General features: G+C 38.5%; 2 protein-coding genes across 3 annotated transcripts in view; both read right to left on the bottom strand.

Moving 5' to 3' along the window:
• Positions 1-3,452: 3,452 nt before the first annotated feature.
• On the bottom strand, positions 3,453-16,398 carry LOC127566830 (folliculin-interacting protein 2-like). Its single transcript, XM_052009333.1, is given in 7 exon segments — positions 3,453-8,355; positions 8,357-8,384; positions 10,369-10,484; positions 12,217-12,299; positions 12,302-12,413; positions 13,272-13,428; positions 16,229-16,398. Coding segments are annotated over 7 exon segments (696 nt in total). The 5' UTR covers positions 16,378-16,398; the 3' UTR covers positions 3,453-8,304.
• Positions 16,399-16,402: 4 nt separating this feature from the next.
• Positions 16,403-21,273, bottom strand: part of fnip2 (folliculin interacting protein 2) — a 69,804-nt gene continuing 64,933 nt past the window's right edge. The window contains exons 12-14 of one of the 2 annotated variants that reach the window (XM_052009304.1): positions 20,286-20,432; positions 18,441-18,610; positions 16,403-17,647 (exon numbers count right to left, since the gene is read on the bottom strand). In XM_052009304.1, coding sequence (XP_051865264.1) covers positions 17,175-17,647; positions 18,441-18,610; positions 20,286-20,432 — 790 coding nt within the window. In that variant the 3' untranslated portion in view covers positions 16,403-17,174. The remainder of the gene's footprint in view (positions 17,648-18,440; positions 18,611-20,285; positions 20,433-21,273) is intronic. The other variant, XM_052009314.1, reaches the window with a different exon arrangement.

The following is a 21,273-nucleotide window of genomic DNA, read 5'->3' as shown; positions in this document are numbered from 1 at the left end:
CATTCCTGTATTCACTTCTTCCTTGACTTCACACATTCCAAAGCTCCACTCTTGCACAACTACATTACCCATTCCTCCACCATTTAAGCTCGTGTTCCTCCCACTCTGATCTCCTCTAGACAAGCCAATTTCTTTGTTGCCCCTTCAGTAATCTACATTCTTCATTTAATAACAAACTTCCAGAAAAGACTCTCTGGCCCAAATCGGTTTCCTTAACTAAACACTACTGAAGAACCAAATGCCATTTTTCCAACAATAAGACTGCTTCACAGGTCAGTTTCTTTCCAGGATGCAGAAGTTTCAGTGGATACAGCAGAGTTAAGTGAAGGATGTGACGGATAGAATCCAAAATGTGGGGAAAAATTGACCATATCCATTTTGGTGAAAAAAATAGAAAGACAAAATATTCTTTTTAAAATGGTGAGAGATTGAAAGATGTTGGTTGGTCAGAGGGACTGGTAATTAACATGGAGGTACTTCAAGCAATTAGTAAGGCAAATGATACAGTACATTGGCCTTTATTGCAAGAGAATCTAGAGTACAGGAGACACCTTGCTCCAATTATATAGGGCCCTGATAAGTTCATATTTGTAACATTATATACAGGGCTGCTCTCCCTATCCAAAGGAGGATAAAGAATTGACAGAGGGAGCACAGCAAAGGTCCACAGATTGATTCCTGGAATGGCTGTATTGGTTGAATAAAGAGAGGTGATCTCATTTGAATGTATAAAATTCTTATGGGGCTCGACAGGATGGGTCTAGAACCAGGGTTACAATCTCAAAATATGGGATCAGCCATTCAGGCAGAGAATTTCTTCATCCAATGATTGTTTGGAATTCTCCACTAAAAAGCATGTGGAGGATTCAATGCTAAGTATATTAAAAAAAAAGCTTCTTTAGACAACTAAATGGATTTGGAAATGGAGCAGGATAATGGCGCTTGGGGATAAAGATTAGCCAGGATCTCATTGAAGGGTGAGCAGACACAAGAAGCTGAATGGCCCACTTTATTATTATAAAATACGAAACCCTACAAACTCAAACTAGCCTTAATCTTTTAACCAAATTGTTTTAGATCCATACACTTGGGTTTTGAAGTTATCAAGTTGCTTTTAAATTTTCTATACTCCTTACCCTTACTGGGACATGATTCTTCAATGCAGATAACTCAATGGTAGCTCAAGTGACATTTCTATGTGCAGAGTTAGGCACAAATCACTAACAGAATCAGTCAACGGCACTGGTTGTGTGATGCTGGCAATGAACTGAGGGGAGCTTCACCTTGTGCCATCTGATGTGCTTTCCAGTTGGAATCACTAGAGAACACACAGGAATGGAACTTGGACCAATGGTCACTCAGGCACAGTGAGGCCAACTGATATTTCAATTGTAATCTAAGTCTTGAACAAGACTTTTCCAGGCCATACGACCTGAACACTCTCTACAAGGAGAGCGCTGATATTTTTATGTTTGACAATAAATTAATAATTTGGATATTATAGCATCTGGTGAATTGCTGTCTGCTCTGGAAACAAGTCAATGCTAACTGCAATTGGCAAGAAACAAAATTGAAGATCATCTGTATTGTATACTACATAATTATCTTTCTTAATTAAATTATGCTTCTTTATTATGTACTATTAATTATCTGATTAAATAACATTCTGTACCACTTCTTAAAAGGTGGACAAAATGGAGGTGCAGCAAGGACTTATTTCTCCATGTATTAGAAAGAACTTGGAACTTTAAAAATTGGCATTTAAAAATGTCTCATTCAAGAAGACCCAAAGTATTTTACGTCCAGTAGTTTGGTAGGCAAATCTAGCAGCCAAATATGTGGACGCTAATGGTTTTTGAGGAACTAATACAAGTCAGAACAGTATTCACTCTTAAACATGCCATGAATTCTTTTACGCTCAGCAAGGAAGCAGCGCTCACTTTATTGTTTGATTCGAAAGACAGTTACTGCAAAAAAAAATCAAATGCTGCACTCCTTCAGTACTGAAATTGTGATTACGATATCTTAGGAATTCATCTACAATCATCTGCTTCAGCAGACCCAAGCCAAGCTGATACCTTGCACTAAAATAGCAGCTACTGGCACTAAAATAGCAGCTACTTGCACTAAAACAGCAGTCCAAAAATACTTATTCAATGGTAAAGACGACAAAAATTAAAAACATTACGGTAAATTTGCAATCATAAAAAGTGTTTCCACGGTGCTTTATGGGAAGAGAGAAAAAAGAAAACATAATTATTCAATTCCTTCCATTTTAAGTTCACTTTCAGGCCATTAGATGAAATACCATGCAACTATCAATAATCATGTAATCCCCAATAGGCAAACCCTATCCTACTTTTCTTGCTCAAAAGCCCTGGAAAAAACAATGAATAACGTAGAAAAACTTCAAGAAATTACTCCGCTTCATTATCTTCACAGAAGCGGAGCTTCCAGATATACCATTACTGATTAGTGCAGGTAACGAAGTCTTAAAAATTAGAAACTTCACTGTTGTACACGTCTCCAGGTGATTGATACCCATCATGCCACCCATCTATTCTCTAGGCAAGGACTCTAGAAAAACATTTGACATTTAAAAATGACACTATCACCATTATCACATTCTTCACCATATGAATCAAATACCATCCCTTTAAAATTTTTAATCATTTCCTTACAAATCAGGTTTTTTTTTGAAATAATCAAATGCCACACTTCACTATTCACCCACACAACTTTCATTCACATTCCATTCAAATCATCCCAAAAACCTGTTTTTCCCCATCCCTAAAGGCAACTCCCCCACTGACCCATCTGTCCTCTGCCTTCTGCAATTGCTATGGAGGCCAATCAAATTTTCAAAGTACAACAACTCATTCTGGCATGAACACTGAATTTTCCAGTCAGATAACCCACACCCCGGCACCTTGCCTCTCGCACACACTTACCTGTCCTCATTTCCAGTTTCCTTCTCCATTTGTTCATTGCTCTCATCTCCTTCCCCTACCTGGTTCCATCTGTCCACAAAGCCCTTCCCACCTGGTTACACAACAATATCAAACTCTATCCCCTGCTGCCACCCATCCCCGTAATACTATATGTCAGTAATCTTGTGTCTTCTCTCAGACCTGATGCAGGGTCTTGAACTTGCACCTTTTGCCTCCACAGATGCTGCTTGACTCGCTGAGTTCTACCAGAGCTGTTTTTTTTGTTGCTCGTTGGGCACGTGGCTGACAATAGACAACTGAGAGAACCTAACAATGACACTTCCATAGCACACAAAGGATTAAGAGCAAGATAGTGTGGGAACCTGGTGAACGTTGGGCTTCCCGGTATAGTGCTTAAAATGAAAAGCACAACTCAAAAACTAAGTAGCAAGATTAATGAACAGGAAATGCATGCCACCTCAAGACAATGTTATACTATCAAATTACTTAAAAAATACACAATTTATACTCCAATGCTTTATTGCACATAAAAAGATTCAAAATGATACATTGACATTCGCATGAAAATGTCTACTTCTGACATTCTATTCAATCCTTCATCATAGAACTGAATAGATAACAATGACAACATGGTATACAGTACAAGTTTGCTGCACATGAAAAACCCATGTTGCATTTTACTCTGAAACCTCTAATTCTTTGCCAAACTTTAAAGACACTTTTTCTTAAAGCTACAAGGATCTTAGAATGATTTGTCTCACCATCTCCTTTATGGCATCGTTGCTGTTTTAAACGATGGACAGGAATTTAAACAAGCTTTATGTCAATTTGACACTTAAATTTAAAAAAGGATGCCAAAATACCAAAGGATCAACATTAGGCATGACAAAATATTGTGCATATTTATTGTTTCACAGACCACGTAGCTTCCAGAATAAAATGCAACTGGCTGGGATTGGTGGATAGGATTTCATGAGTCTAAAGAACGTTAGAGTTAAACCATTTTAATATCAACACTGATAAGGACAATAATGACAAATTAAGTAACACCTTTGTCAGCCATTTGTACTAAAAAGTTACATTCAAGAACTATTATTTTCCATGCAGACCAGTGTTTTTAAAATCCATTCAACACAAATTTTAAGATATCACAACAGAAAAGCTGCACCAAAAATTATGCCTAGCATAATTAAAACGTTCTCATCATGCCACATATCATTTTAGGAATTTGTTTTTGTAGCAAAATTCAAAAACACACAGACAAATTTGGAAAGGTAAGACATTGCAAACAAAGGAAGTTTGGATTCCTGTCAGCCAACTGAGGTAGTTTTAACAAGTAGCATTTCTCAATTTTTCAGCAAGTTTAAATTCCCACTTAAAACAGAAATGCACTTCAGTGTTTTGTTTTTACAAAAATAGTTATGAAAATCTTTAGGCTTCTCAGTTTCTCCATATCTGAAAACTGGTGTATTGAGATTAAGCTTTGACATTTATAGTGTAGAAAAGCCTGCTAAACATGCTAAATACCAGCCAATTAATTACACAAGGAGAACTTAGCAATGTACAAAGTTGTGCAGAGTAACTGCAGCATTTGTTTTACTACCACTTAGAGGCAGGACAGCAGTAATTTTAAGATGCAAAACATAAATAACACAACCACATCCCTATTGGAATTTACAACAATCTAAGCAGGAAACAATGTAAGTCCCCTAAAATATAGTTCTAACTATTGCAGATTACAGAGAGGAAAAAGGACGTAACCACATCCCCCTTTATAGGATTTACTTGCAGATACAGACTGAATGAACAACAAGAGTACTAAACTCTGCTCCAACTACAGTGTAGCAATAAAGGGACAATCAAGGCATTCATATATGAGTGCAATCATTGAGTACATATATTTACTCCTGTAATTCACAATTTTACAATTTAAATATATATTGGGAGAATATTACCAGCAACTGAAAACTAAACGTTTAGCTACTGGTACAGTATTTCAGGATACTTATTACATTGGTCATTGGTTTGCATTCTTCATCAATTAATCAGAAGTGAATTTATACAATATAATGGCCAACACTGATGGATAAATAAAAGGGAATTAAGATATATTAAAATACAAATTTAATGTAATTTATCTTTACTATATTTAAATTCAGATGATCTACGGAAAGCTTTAAGCCTGATGAACTTAAAAAATATTGAAGTTCGAGGACATTGGAAGAACCAGCAAATATGCCAGGCCAATAAACATCATAAGAAACATTTTAGCAGAGTCAGCATGGTGAGAAGGCAGGGGAGTAGGGCTAAATAGGAGAATGGATCAGCTCACGATAGAATGGCGGAGCAGACTCGATGGGCCAAATGGCTGACTTCTGCTCCTTTGTCTTATGGTCTTAATGATTTTGACATTCCCAGTCAAACTCCATAATTGTCCAGAATCTCCAACAATAGGTTTATGAATTTACACATCAAATCAAAATAAGTGACATTTTAGGAGCAGGATCAGCTGCAGCTCAAGTTAGTAGCCACAACTGTTGTGCAAAAGTAATGGAATATCAAGGAATTGTGTTCTGTTCCAAGGGCTTTCTCACTTTCCTAGTTCTGATGAAGGATCTGCAACCCGAAACGTTAACTGTTCCTCTTTCCACCAATGCTGCCTGACCTGCCGAACGTTTCCATCACTTGCTATTTTATTTCAAATTTCTTTTAAAATGACTTACACAATTGAGAATTTAGCAAGGCGACTCCAGATTTTTCTCCACAAAAAAGTGGCCAACTCTTCAATGTGCAAAATTGAGGAGAGAAAAAATATTCAAAAGATGCCTTATACTCAAAGCAGCTTTGAGATGCCTCTAGAAAAAGTGAATCACTCTAAAAATCTATATTAGGAAAGAAAATAAACTGTGTTGGTATTCAAAACAGAATGTATCGGGGGCACTAAAGTGATTCGGTGACAAGATTTAGATGCATGACTCAATGAGAACAAAATCCTTTTCATCTCAGAGTTCTGATGCTCAGGAATCAAAATGTGTGGTTACTGATCACCCAGCTTATGCAGTAAATCCCAATATTAATCTTTGAGTCAAGTGGCTGAAACCTCATCCAGGCTTTGTCTGTGTTGCAATCTATTTTGGGATGACATGACTCCTCATGCATTTCACTTTCCATTGCAGCTAGAGTGGGTTTTCAAGATAGCAGCAATGGGCCTGTTGTGCAAGTAACAAAAACGGCACCTACGCAACATGGTTCAAACACATGCCGGATAACGTCCTCCTGTGTTGATGCATACATGTACCATAGTAATGTATACAATTCAAATTAGAAGTATCAGTTCCTATCATCACTGCAGAAGGGATTTTAATGGGGTTAAACTTCAGCTGGAATATATTCAGTATTTGTTTTTGAAGTTTATTTGATTGCAAAATTTTGGATCTGCAGCTGTTCTTATTGGTAACTTACAAGTATCCATGGCAAGAAAATTTAAATGTGTTTTACTTTCAAACAGCAGCACGGGTGTACTCAGATTTTCACGTTTTATTAAACACCACTTTAAAGTTTAAGGGCAAACCCATTTTCGCTTTATCGAGCAACAGTGTGTTCAGGCATGATACCGATAACAGTCCAAGAATAAACATGTAGACTTAAACATGCTGCATTTCCAGTTTCTAAGGATTTGCCAGAAAGCTCCAGTTTTTTCACAATATTATGCCTGAAGGAAAACTTAAAATACTGTACCAGCTTTTTAACTCCTGAACGTACGTGAACATTAAACTAAAGCACCAACATTTGTTTCAAAATTGATTGAATTCTTCCCATTAATTCGAGTTTGTTAAATATCTGTTGTAATAAAAATTATTAAAAGTCTGTTTATGTAGGAGTCTTGCCCACAGCCAGAGCAGAACTAAAAAATATGTTGCACTCAATACTTTGCCTTTCACATAAAGTATAAAGGAGATGATTTTTTCTTTGGACAGTTGCAAGAAAACAATGAAATTTCTCTGGAGACACAAGCGCTTGCAGATGCTGTAATCTGGAACAAAAAAAACAAACTCTGAAGAAGTCTTCCTCTGAGTTCTGATGCAGGGTCTTGACCAGAAATGTTGATTTCTCTTCACCTCCACAAATGCTGGCTGACCTGCCGTTTGCTTTGTGTTTCTTGCAATGAAACTTCTCTAGCTAGTAATTATCAAAAAAGTTATTATTTGTAAAACAGGGTTTTTTTGGTATTTGGCTGGTCCTTTGCAGTAAAGTGAAATGGGAGAGAGATCATCTCAAAAGTCCTCTGAGCATTATTTCACATATGTGATGCACCAGTGAGCTCAGTATCCTGTTCTACAAAGAAACAATGCTGGCTTAGATATATCCAGCTATTTCTTAAATTGCAGTTACATCATTGGGTAGATTTTTGATCAAGAAGCCTCTATGTAATTCTCGCTAGCCAAGTCCATACTGTATGCATACAACACACCAGAACACAAATCTTCCCTTCCCCTCCCCAATTTTTATATTCCTGTCATTCAACATCATAGACTTCTTTACTGAAGTCAGCCTGGACTCAGAAATGCATCTAACAATTCCATTAAACATAAAAGTTTGTGATTTTTCTGTACAAAGCTGATATCAATACTAGTCCCAACATGCTGCTCAATTAATACAAGAATGTTAACTTGTATAAAATTATAATCATTGTAAACACTCATTTAAAGATAATTCATAAAAGTTTTTTTAAAAAATGCCTTCTTTGTCCCTTTAAATAGGAGTACAAACAAAACAAGAACTTGTCAAACTATTTGTACAATGTAAACGGAACAAATGCTCTAACTACTTTTTTTTTGCTTTGTTTTTTTTGCAAGACAATACAGTATCCATGTGATTCAGAAATGTAGAATTAATAGATGTGATTGTACACATTTCTGAACAGGAATGCTATCTGTAGTTTTCCTAACACTCAGTTATGCACCAATTAAGGCAATTGCTGAAATGATTCAAAAGTCAAAACACAACAGAAGCAAGCATTCAAGATGACATGACAGCAGGCCTGTTTTCTGAAAATTTTGTTCTGCTTGAAATACATGCTTTAATTGCAACAACTTTTAGAATTTAACTAGTAAAGAAAACCCCAAACATTAGTCATTAAAATTCCTCACCAATAGACACTCGTGTCTCAAAATGTCCGAAAAGTGATGGAATATTTGCACTGTATATTAAATGCACACTTCAGATCCAATCCTGTATCATTCTGATTAAGAGTTGTAAATATACATTACAATATTTTCCAACTTGATGCCATCCAATGCTCACAGTTCGATTCTTTTTGTCCCTTCTGGACAATTACTTCTGAAGTTTCAGCTTATAAGAGTATTTGAGCAACGTATGGAGAATGAGTACTTGCTATAGCAGCCCAAGAGAGGCAAATCGTTTGATTCAATTCTGTAAAAGAAAAGTAAAACTTAAGTTTTTTTTTCCCCCTCTCTCCTCGATTCATCTGGCCCCCATCACCCACGTCTTGCCCTTCCCACAATGTGCCCATCATGCACACACTCCTCCCACTGGTTGCTCTCCCCACCTCCCTTCCTTTATTCCATGCTCTACTGTCCTCTCCCATCATATTCCATCTTCAGCCCTTGTCACTTCCACCTATTACCTCCCAGCTTCTGATATCAGTCCCACCCTCATCTGTCTATCACCCCCCTCACCTGGATCTACCCATCACCTATCTCTTGCTCCACCCCTTCCCTCCACGCTGTTATACTAGCCATCGCCCCCTTCCTTCCAGTCCAGATGAAGGGTCTGAACCCAAAACATCAACTGTCCATTTACATCCATAGATGCTGCCTAACCCGCTGAATTCCTCCAGTGCTTTGTGTTGCTCCAGATTCTAGCGTCTGCAGTCTCTTTTGTCTCTCTTGAAAAAGTCATGTAGTTGAAACCAGCATGCTGTATACAAGATGGCTTCCATTGAGTCACCAGAAAATGCACCATTTCGAAGGAAGTTTGTAAACCAAGCACATGCACTATTCAAACAAGTGTAGAATTTCCAACTTTGGAAGATCATAGACATCCTTTGGGCTGACAGATTCCCCAACTGAGAAGGCAACATGGATGGGGGATTAACATAAAGCACATGCAAATCTAAGCAGAAAATATTCTAGTGTTCTACTCTCATGCATCCAAAGTTAGGATGTGTTTGGAAAAGCTCCATGGAATCATTTGGCTAAACTGACATTGTAGTTAGCATTATTGAGGTTAGTTAAGGGAAGCTAAACCAGGCAGGATATAAACAATGAATGGCAGGGCCTGGGGTTTGTTGTTGAATAGAGATATCTATGAGTACAGGTACATAGTTCCCTGCAAGTGGCAACACAGGTCGACAGGATGGTGAAGGCAACTTTGGGCATGCTTGCCTACATTGGTCAGAGCATGGAGTACAAGAGTTGGGGACGTTATGTTACAGCTGTACGAAATGTCGAATAAATATTGGAATATTATGGGTGGTCCTGGTCACCATGTTATAGGAAGGATGTGATTAAGCTAGAGGGTGCAGAAAGGTTCACAAGGATGTTGTCTGGATTGGCATTACAAGGAGAGGTTGGATAGGCTGGGACGTTTTTCCCTGGAGTGAAGGAGGCTGTGGGGCAACTTTATAAAATTATGAGGGGCATAGATAGAATAGATTACAGACTTTTTCCCCAGGGTAGGGGAATCTAAAACTAGAGGGCAAAGGTTTAAGGTGAGAGGGAGAATGACTACAAGAGGATCTGAGGATGAAATTTTTCACAAAGAGTAGTTGGTATCTGGAATTGCCTGCCAGAGGAGATGGTAGAGCTAGGTACAATGACAATACTAAAAAAATATTTGGACAGGTAGATAGATAGGAAAAGTTGAGGAGGATAGAGGCAAAGCGATTACAACACAGCAGCACTGGAAAGCATCCAACTAAAACCTGTGTGAAACATGGCTGATAGCTGTGCAAGATCTTTTTTTTTTATTATACACCAGTAATGAAAGGATTTACAGAATAAAACCTTAATTCATAAAACGAAGTATTCATTAAATAATCTGTAACTATGGCATAAAAGGAAGAACTTTACTTTCAGTGAGAGACAAGCAAATTTGCAAAAAAACAAAATGCGTCATGAAATAACTTGTATAAAAGTGACATTGCATGATTGTCAATAAAATGAAAGTGCCATGGGATTTTTTTTATAGCTACCTGAGTTAGTGATTGTAGCATTTAAGCTTTGTAGCTCAATTTAGCATTTAATCTGAAAGGTACAACATGGCACTCTTTCAATACTGCGCTAGAGTGTCAAGCTAGAATTTTGAGTTCCAGTGACTGGAGTCTGGATTGGGACCTAAACACAGCCTTTTGACTCAAGCAAATCTGTAGAATAGTTTAAATGTTTTGATTTACCCCAGCACCACTCCCAGTTCTTTAACGTGGACTCTAGTGTGGCCTTTGAGGTATTCGGACAGCATCTTACTTTTGAAATACAGCTCTTGAAGTCTATCCTCAAGATGAATCACACACTGCAATAAAAAGGATGCCAGAATTAATTTTACTGAAACAGAATTCTATGTAAATTATCTAAATACGCAGTTCCTAATAGGACAAATCTGAATTAAATGTGTACAAAGTGCAAATACCTCTTGAAATAAACATTTCTTCCTGAAGTGGAAAATGCAGATATATTGATGCAACAAATTAGAGAACAGATGTACAACTTTTGTCATCAACTTGATAGGAATTTTCAACACAGATAATTTCAGCTGGTTAACTATCAAGGAGTTATTTGTCCCACTCATTTTCAGCAGCAATGACTTGCATTTACATAGGCAGTTTTACAAAGTGGCAGAATACAGGTCGGACAGCAAGGAAGGCACCACGGGTGAGTTACAATTAGGAGGTAACTAATACAAGCTCAAGAAAAGAAAAAAAAGTTTATTTGAAGTTTATTCCAGCAATTTTTTTTAAACAACAAACTTAGTCTTTCCATAATGACCACTTTATACAACGATTACTTGCACTGATTTTTTTGGAATTTGCATTGTTAATTTGTAATCAGTTCTGGGTGCCAAAGGGATCAGTGCTTGGGACCCAGCTATTCATAATGCATATTAATGATCTGGAAGAGGGAACTGAATGTACCAATAACACAAAACTAGGTTAGCTTGCGAGTTGAGAGGTAGGTGCCAAGTGGCTTAAAGGCAATTAGTAAAGTTGAGTGTGTGGCAAAAATGTGGCAGATACAGTGTTAAAGGGTAAGTTTTTCAAATCTATAGGAAAAATAGAAAGGCAGAGTATTATTAAATGGTAATAGTTTTGGAGATGTTTATGTACAAAAGGGGTCTGGGTTGTGCTTGAACACCAAGCACTGAAAGCAAACATATAGGTGCAGCAAGCAGTTAGGGAAGCATAAGGCACATTGGCCTTCACCGCAAAGGTTTTTGAGTAAAGGGGCCGATTTCTTACTACAATTATACAGGGACTTGGTGATACCCGTGGAGCGGTGTGTGCAGTTTTGATTTCCTTACCCAAGGAAGGATGTGCCTGCCATAGACAGAGAGCAACAAAGGTTTGTCAGACTGATTGCTGGGATGGTGGGACTATCGTAAGAGGAGAGATTGGGTCAACAAGGCCTGTATGCAGCAGAGTTTAGAAGAATAAGAGGTGATTTGATTGGAACATACAAAATTCTGACAGGACTCGCCAGACTGGAGGCAAGGAGGACTTTCCCATCCGGGGAGGTGGGGTGGAAGGGAAGTGACAAGAACTTGGGGTCACAGTATCAGGATGACCCAAGACATTTAGTACTCCGATGAGAAGAGATTCCTCCACTCAGAGGGTGATGAACCTGTTGGAGTTTTCTCTCACAGAAGGCTTTGATGGCAAAGTTCTGAATATTTTTAAGGAGATAAGAGTTTTAGTCACAAATAGCATCAAGTGGTAGGGAGAGAGCATGGGAATATAGTGTTAAGATACAGGATCAATAATAATTTAACAGAATGGCTGAGCAGGCTTGAAGGCTGAATGGTTTATTCCTGCCCCTTTATGGCTATGTTTCTTTCAGGCTTCAGGTCTATGATCTTTCAAACCTTCATCAGAAGCAAAAGGAATAGAGTAATGTTTCAGGTCAGTGCTACTGCAGACCTGCTGAATAATCCCAGCATTTTTAGTTTTTATTTCAGATTTGCAGTATCTGCAGCTCTTTGCTTTTCAAGCACAAAAATGTTTGACACAATTTTACAGTGATGTACTTACATAATCAGCTGGGAGCTGTAGTTTATAGAGTTGAAGAATGGACTGGAGCAGGCAGGACACAAAGTTAGAGACCAGTACCTCTTGCCTAGTTTATTATCCACCACCTTCCTTTGGCTCGTAGCCACCTGGACTGACCACTTATCTGTGTCTGCAATAATGCAGACAGCTTCTGCAATGGGTTCATCTAAAACAGGATGCTAAAATACCATAAGTGAAAAAGGTTACATCAGCAATTTAATGATTTTTCCATAATGCATGACTATTAAGCTCATTAAAGTCCACTCAAAACACCAGCAGTCCCAAAAATTCCATTCTTCCAATAAGTGAACTTCAATTATCTGCCAATTTGATAAGTTACATGAGCATACGCAGAAATGGAGTTGGCAGAATTTCATTTCTGCACTCTTGCATGCTCAGCAAGATCAGATCTCCTGATTGAAAGCTCACACAAGTCTTAGAGTTATTTCAGCCCCTAGATTTATGCAGCTGGCTAAAAAGGCTCCCAAGGCAATCCAACCAAGTTCCCCATCCATGGAGCAAATCCTATGTCCACAACTAACAGCAAGAACTAAAGACTCAGAACCAACCACCTGTTGGCAGGTTTCCCAGCACTCTAGTTCATTTTATCAACAACAAAACAGCATTTTTGACATGCACTAGGAAAAAGTGATGGTAGATGTGGAAGGCTCCATTCCATTCTGGCATACAGTTGGGATTCTAGAGTGCAAGTTGAATCCAATCTATGGTCTTAATTTCCATCCAATTTCTTGCTTACTTTAAAGTTGAACTTTGCCCTGATTGTATTTCTGATCCATCTTTTTACCTACTAGCACAAAACAGATGCCAACATTGTATCACCTCCACAATTTAGTTTCAAATTTACTTCATTGTTTGGATTTAAGCAAAATTGTCTCTTTAGTAATGATCTACATAGGCTTTTGGTGAATAATAGTGTTACTTTCACTTGCCAATTTCTACTTTCTTATATTTCTTAACTAAATCTGGTCACAAAATGGTGACAGATGATAGTAAGTGACACGCATCACATTACTGACCTGCACAGCATGAGCCAAGTCTGCCATTAAACAATGCTTCAGCTTCTCATCTGAACTAATTCCATGTAACACAAAATCTGGGACATACTGTGAACAGTAGCCGCCAAACAAGGATCTTCCAAAGTTATTGAGACTTGGCTTGCTGTTCATTTTGATGCTGCAAGACAACAACAGGAAAAAAAACACACTTTGAAAACAATGTTACTTGCATACATACATGCCTACCACCATGTTGGACACATACATCTAATCCTCAACTATGAGAAGACTTATTAAGCATTAAGTATTTATTTCGCAAGGTAGCCACTTTTGTTTTTTTTAATAAGACTCCAGGATGAAGTTCATCAGGACCCAGAAGTTGTCTGTCTGTAATTGCTGCTGCAATGGGAGGTTAGCTGTGTTTAACCACATAGCCACGGAAGTCTGCGATGAGCCAAACCACAAAGCACATAGCTGTGGTTTTCTACAGAACCACCGGCCAGTGGCAAGCTTGATCGGGACATTAGATAAAATGGTTACAATGGGGAAGTAATTTTAATTGAAGAGTAAACTTTAAGATAAATCGGGATAAGCAGATGAGCTCATGCCACAACACCATCCTTGAATGCATTCAAGACAATTCACTGTAATAAAGATGTATTTAAAAAAAAACAGGACTTTTGATGCGGCTGGGGGGAGCAGGGAGGGAAGAGGCAAGGCCTGTAAAATTTAAGAGAGTGATGAATGAGATTAAGTGTACTTTTATTTTCTGATAGCAATCATTAAATGACTGAATTCACGGTTGTGCTCAAAAGGGAGTGAAGTGAAGCATCTCAAAATCTTGATCAACAAGAACTTTTATTCACAACTGAAGGAATTTCACAGTACTTTCCTGAAGTCCACCTCTCACAGGTATCAAATTCAGCACTTCCACTGCTGCTTTTGAATTATTGTTTAAAAACAGTTGTGCCAGCACACTGGCACAGCTCAAAAAGCTGCTGTCTCACACTTCTAGTGAGTGGAGTTCAATCCTGACCTCCAGTGTTGTGTTTGTGGAGTTTGCATATTCTCCCTGTGACTGTGTAGGTTTTTCCCCCAGGTGCTCCAGTTAACTCCGATATCCTAAAATGTGCTGGATTATAGGTTAAATTAGCCATTGTAAATTGCTAATTACATTGTAGAATCTGGGAGGGAGGGAGGGTGGGTGGGAGTTGATGGGATTATAGGGAGAATAAAGTGGGATGAATATAGGATTAACATATATATGTGCTTAATATTGAATCAGGAATGAGGGCTCACTGTGACTAATACAAGTAAATTAATTGTATATTTTTAAAAATGGCATTCAGAAAGACCAATCTTCAGGGACAGATGGTTTTCGCCCCAGTGTTTAATAAAAAACAGCAAGTTTAGAAATCAGAAGAAATTTCTTCAGTCAGGGTTTGGTGATGACATGTAACGTGATCACATGATGTAGTTGACGAACTAGTATAGGTGCACTTAAGGATAGCTTAATTAGCTTATCAGGGAATAGAGGCTTATGTTTACAGAATTAGAGGAGGAATTTGGGGCAAGTTATTAAGCATAAACATCAGTATAGACTGGTTGGTTCAACAGCCCATTTTGAGCTACATGTGTTTATGCAAGTGAAAGCACTGGAACAGTTGCAAATTTCAATACAGGACAGAACAAGGTCATTCATTTAGAACCACAAGGGATAATCTTTTTAGAAAGTATTCTGATACACATGAAGATCTGAAAGGACTTCATAGTCCATGTACATGAATCATTAAAATGCCACGAAGGGCAACAAAATATATTCGGAAGTTTAACAGAAATGGGACCTCGATATTTAGAGGATCAGAATAAAAGCAGACAGAATTCACGTACAGCAGCATGAAATCCTTGCTGGAGCACACTTGGACTTCTGCATTCAGTTCTGACCAAATTTTAGTCATAGATACACAGAATTGTACAGCACAGAAACAGGCCCTTTGGCCCACTGAGTCCATGCCAACCATCAAGCACCTATTTTCCCCACATTCCATTCAGAAATATACATTGGCCTTAAGGGAGTGCAATTTAAATGTACAAAAATGTGGAATCCCAAGGACTGTATTCACAGGAATTTGAAGATTAAGTGATTTTATCAAATATTTCGATATTTGAAGAGGAACTGTTAAGTTAGATAGAGCAAAGCTATTTCTGGTCAGAAACATCTGGACCTAGCCACAAACCAGTAAGAGGCAAACTTTTGGGGAGCAAAATTAGAAGCAATGCTGCACACTAAGGCTTGGGGAAGTTTGTAATTAATTCTCTTTAACAAACAGCAATTGATATTATGAGATTATAATGCTTTAATCTGAGATCAATGAATGTTTTGTTAAATAATAATACCAAGAGATAGATATATAGATAGATATAGATAGATATATATATAGCTGCCCTTTCCACATACATGAAGTTTGGCGACAAAAAAAAGACACAATTTCACTTATGGGAAGGCTCAAGAGGCCAATTACCTTAACCCATGTTTCTAATTGCCTTCTGGTTGACTCCCCTTCCTGAATGAAAGATGTGGCTCTCTAATATTAACTTACACAAGTCTCCATTTATGAGTCTACGCAGTATGAGTGTGTCATTCACTTTGTAGAAGAGGAACTTATAAGATGTCGCATCACAAGCAACCTCAATGAAGTTAGATTTGCTAGAAATCAAAGGAACTGAAAATGCTGGAAATTTGAAAACAACAAAACAACGCTGGAGGTAGTTAGCAGGGTACCTAACCTTGGAATATTTCTGGTCTTGCACAAGTTAGATTAGAACCTCACAACAGACCAGGAGGCTTCGCAGATTCAATAGCTACATTGCACACACAGAACTCCTATTCATAATCATTTAAAAACTAAAAATATACTCTTTTGGTGACATTTTCTACCTCCCATTAAAAGAATTTTTCACTCCATAAATGATCTTACCTTGGTGTTGGAAGTTCAAACTTTGCCCCCCCAGCTCGTCTCTCACTACAACATTCGAGGTCCTTGTTTAGATGGATTATGGGATCTCTCTTCATCATCACTATCTCCAAGAGCACTATCAGAACTTTCATTTCTAGGAATGTCACCATCTATCCTCAGGGTAGCTTTCTTACCAGAATCCTCATTTTCCCCACAGGGGATGTCAGATGTTACTCCGTCTTGGACAGTCCTGATCACCAGAACTAGAGTTAACCATAACAGAAGTGGTTTCCCTGTTAGGACAAGTCCTCATTGTTTTCAGCAATCTCCATGTTGTTTTGTCCACTTGATACTGATGAGTTAGCTGCTTCATTTGCTCTGCTGCTGCAAGGAACCTGGGTGGTTAGTTTCTTCCAGTGTATTTGCTTCAATGCCATTGCCCTCAGTACAACATTCCAAGATGCTAGTACTCTTTTCACAAGAAGGAATTCTTAAAAAGCGATGCTGCTTTGCCTCCACCCTTTCTACAAACTTAGTTACCTCTGGCTGGTCCACACAGGTTGACATATAGCACCAGTTTTTGACAAGGCGATATCTTTTGGCATTGGAATATCACTCTTGTTTTCTCCATCTTGATGCTCAAGATTTTGTTCCACTACCTTCCTTCTAGATTCAATGTCCGAATCAGGTGAAAATGAGCAGCCAATTTGAAACATCACTCTGTCTTGTAGGCATGGGCTCCTTTGAAGGGGCCTTTCTGGACAACTTATGCCTGTACTGGCAGTGGAATCTGGAAACTTTTTCATTGGAGCCAACTTAACTGTGGCAAGTGACACACGATCAGAACTTTCAACCAACCCAACTGCCTCATGTCCAAATGTGTGCACCTCATCATTACACACGACACCACCGTTCGTAGTCATGGGTGACTGTGTCTTGGTTTCCTGAATTGGCACTGTGATCTCTCTTAAACTGCCAGCATTGTCAAGTTTGCTTCATTCACAACCAAAGGAACTTTACAGCACTGTCCAGAGGTCCACCTATCACAGGTATCAAATTCAGTATTTCCACTGCTGCTAGGTTTGAGTCCTAAATCTACACTAGTGTGTTTGTCCTTTATTGCAGTGTTTCGTTTCCCAATATTTGTCAGAGATCGAATTGGAGTCACGAAACCAGGGTCGTCCTTATGGACAGTGACCACTACGTATTCAGATTCTTCCACTTCTCCTTTCTCAAGCATAGTGCTGATCTTGGTTCCCGACTGGACAGTCTCACTTTCTGGGAGCTTACCCTTCCACAGCATCTCATTTTCCTGAAGATCTGAACACCGTATAAAGTAACTAAGGACATAAAGTAGTCGCTGAACGAGATCTTTACGCTTCCCAACCACCACAGTCCTGGTGAGCCTCACTGGTGAGCCAATTGCTCCATACAAATCGCCTTAACAGGGAAAAAGAATTAGCAACAGTTTTATATAGAAAAACAAGAATTCTTAAATACTTTTAAAATTCAGATATGGTCTTTTGAAAAATAAACATGCCAGGCACCATGTAAAAGGAAGTGTTCCCGCCAACATTTATCCCTCAACTGAACAGATTACAGTTAGTTTATCTCATTAATGTTTATACATAATTTGTAACTCTGTAGTCTGCATAACTGGCAATATTTTGCTGGCTGTGAATTACTTTGCGACGTTACAAGGATGTGAAAAGGACTAAAGTAAACGCAAGTTCTTTGAAATCTTGGAAAAGCACTAAATGAATGAAGCTTTAAAAGGTGCTAGGTGCTGTTCACTCAAAATCAATCTGAAAATATTAATTCCTACACAACAGATCAGCATTTGTCTCTGCTCCCATTTACCTCACTCCCACTGTTCCTTTCATAAAAGAAACCTCCCCAGGTCCACTTTGCAATGCACTGTCAGCTTATACCCTCAAACAATTCACATGATAGCCAGAGGGATCCAAGGAGCAACTTTTTAAAAAATACAGAGGGTGGTGTGCATATGGAACTAGCTGCCAGAGGAAGTGTTAGAGGTGGGTATAATTACAACATTTAAAAAGACATTTGAACAGGTACATGGATAGGAAAGATTTAGCAGAATATGGGCCAAATGCATTTCAAAAGATATTAGTACAAAAAAAAAGAAAACAAGTTAGTTTTAGGATAGAGAGAGGATGGGGAGAAATAGATATAACAATGGGATATTCTCCAAGAAGTGAGCCATACTTACCAAGTTGAGCCCATAGAGGATTGTATGGATGTGATTTACCCAATAAGTTCACATTCTGTGATGCATGTTTCTCATAAAAGGTTTTTATAGGTGGATGGTCATTTGGCATAACTGTGGGCACCCAGGCCAAGTGATATGTGAGCACAGCTGTCAGCAAAGCTGAAAGGAATCTGAAATTGGAGGAAAACAGGTTTTACCAACAGCTTCATGATCACATCAAACAAGCCTTCTTAAACATTGGTGAAACAGGCACAATGTCACAAAATAAACCTGCTTCCTGAGCTTGCCAATTCCCCAGCTGCACCTTTTGCCCTTCTGCAAGTCCAACAGGATTTCAAACCTCACCATTGCCACTGTCCTGCAAAGCAAAGCAGTCTGTGAGTGACCACTAGGCCTCAGGCAGTGGATCCAGAGGTTCCATGCCTCGACCACTTTGATGACCTTTTGACAGTTCACTGTTGTCAAAAGCCTTTTTAACAGCTGTTTAAAAAAAAATGCAAGCGACTACCAATGCCAAATCCAGTGGTGTAATGAGAAGTTGGATGAATCAACTTAGTTATTCTTGCTTTCATGAATGAGCTGTCTTATACGCTGCAGCATTAGAGTCATACAGCATGGAAACAGGCCCTTTGGCCCAATTCGTACATGCTGACCAAGGTGCCTACTGAGCTAGTTGCATTTGGCCGATATCCCTCTAAATCTTTCCTATCCATGTATTGTCCAAATGCCTTTTAAATATTGTAATTGTACCCACTTCTACTACTTCCTCTGGCAGCTCATTCCATATACACACCACCCCTCTGTATTAAAAGGTTGCCCATCAGGTCCCTGTCATTCACTGGTTAATGAGCAGCCTGACAAAAAAAAATGCTGTAGTTTTACCGTAATTAAGTTCAGAAGTTTACAGGGGATAAGATTTTTCTCTCTGATTATGGAATCCAGAATAAGACAATAAGGAAAAATACACATTGAAAAAAATGTAGTAAGTACTGCCTCAGAAGATCACAGATGCAAGTAGAACTTTTTTTTTAAAGCAAGAGAGATACTTAAAAAAATAATGCCATTAAACAATAAGTGAAAAGAGCTGCTCTGGATGTCCAAGATGGTGGGAAAGGTGTCATTAGCTAATTGGCCTACTCCTACTCAAATTCAGATAATGGGGAAAGCACAACAATATCATGGTTAAAGAAAATCGAAAGGTTTTGAATGCACTGTCGGTTGCTTAAACACCCAAGCCAATCGATTAACATTTGGATTAAACCACCATTGTAACTATGCGACCAATGAACCAAAGTACCAAAATGAAGAGGTAGATGACAACAAACCATCTTGCTTGATCCAGGCTTGTTTTCCCTGGGGCCGCATTGAGCTTTAGTTGCTTTCCTCTACCAATCTTGCAAGGGAAAACAGGCAACTAGACCGCTGGTGGGAGATCCAAGGACTAGCATGGAATGACATTGCTTGCTTCCATCGAACGCCTCTGATGACTAATTAAAAAAAAGTTATGCTACTAGAATAAAAAAAAAAACAATTATAGACAAACCTCTTACCTGCAGTGGCGAGTCCAGAGGACAGATACATCAGCAAGTGACCTCCAGCTCGTCTCAGGCTTCTCTCCCCACACATGGAAACACAGAAGTCAGAGACAAGCCTACCCATGAGGATGACTTTGCCACAGGTTCTCTGCAGAGCCAGTAGCAAAAGTGCATTTTAACCCAATGAGTTAGTGGATATACCCAAAATCCATAGACAATTTAACTGCAGGCTTCTAACATTGAATAAATTTTTTGATACTTTGACATGAGATAAAAGTTGGTTTTAACATTTAAGAGAATGTATACATACTGATTCTTAGTTAATTGCTCTATCAGCAAGGTGAAATCTCTGACAAAGCGATGACATGAGTTTTTCTTTTCTGATGTATTAAACATCATGGTAAGCCACGCGGGCTCAGTGATCCTTGGGGCAGAGTAAAGATTGCATATTGTGGTCCTGAAAAGCAGAAACAGTTTATAAACATCATTATTTTCTCGTCATAACACATTACTTATATGTCAAGCCACCTTTATCAGTCAGGTAAGTTTGCTTTCACACAATAGTTTTAAAAAGACACATTACTTCCTGTGATCCAAACATCATTTTATACTCAGTAAAAATCGTTCCACAATTTTTTCTACTGTTTATTTTTACAGTTATCAACTTCCCTCAATATAAGAACAGCTATAAGTATCAAGGGACTTGATAGGTTAGTAGAGGAAGGTCATGCTGAGATACAAGATTATCCACAGTATTATTGAATGGCAGAGAGGGGGCAAGGAGACAAACTTCTCCTACATTCTGATTTAGGCATAATGTTATTAAAGCACTTAATGATAAAGATGTATTAAGAAATGTCTAAGCTGTTCAAGAGCATGAAGTAGACATCATTGCTCAGACATGGGTATGTGATATTGAAACAGTGGACTTTAGGAGGACAGGAATGCAGATTCAGAAACATTCGCAGGTCAGTGGAACAAAAATGAAGCAGTCAAGTTTGGTTTAAGGTTTAAAGGCAATGGTGGTTCAGTCTTCTGAACAGCTGTGGAGTGGGAATTCAGGTAACTGAATTATGCAAATGGCATGAACAAGTTATTTAACACCACAGTAAAAACTGCATACAACGGGAAGGACACTAAAATACAGGTGAACCCAGCCTTTGAGATGTGTGTGTGGGGGGAGGTGGGGTGGGGGGGAAGAGACGACTGCATTCCTAGAAAAGGGCTGCATCACTATTTTCCATAATGTGAAGCTGCATCATCTGCGTGTCAAGAAATACAAGTTGTGTAAATAAAAG

Source organism: Pristis pectinata, chromosome 2, assembly GCF_009764475.1.
Source record: "Pristis pectinata isolate sPriPec2 chromosome 2, sPriPec2.1.pri, whole genome shotgun sequence".
NCBI classification, from domain to species: Eukaryota; Metazoa; Chordata; class Chondrichthyes; order Rhinopristiformes; family Pristidae; genus Pristis; species Pristis pectinata.
The sequence above is the reverse complement of the archived record's forward strand: the minus strand, read 5'-3'. Positions and strand labels throughout refer to the sequence as shown.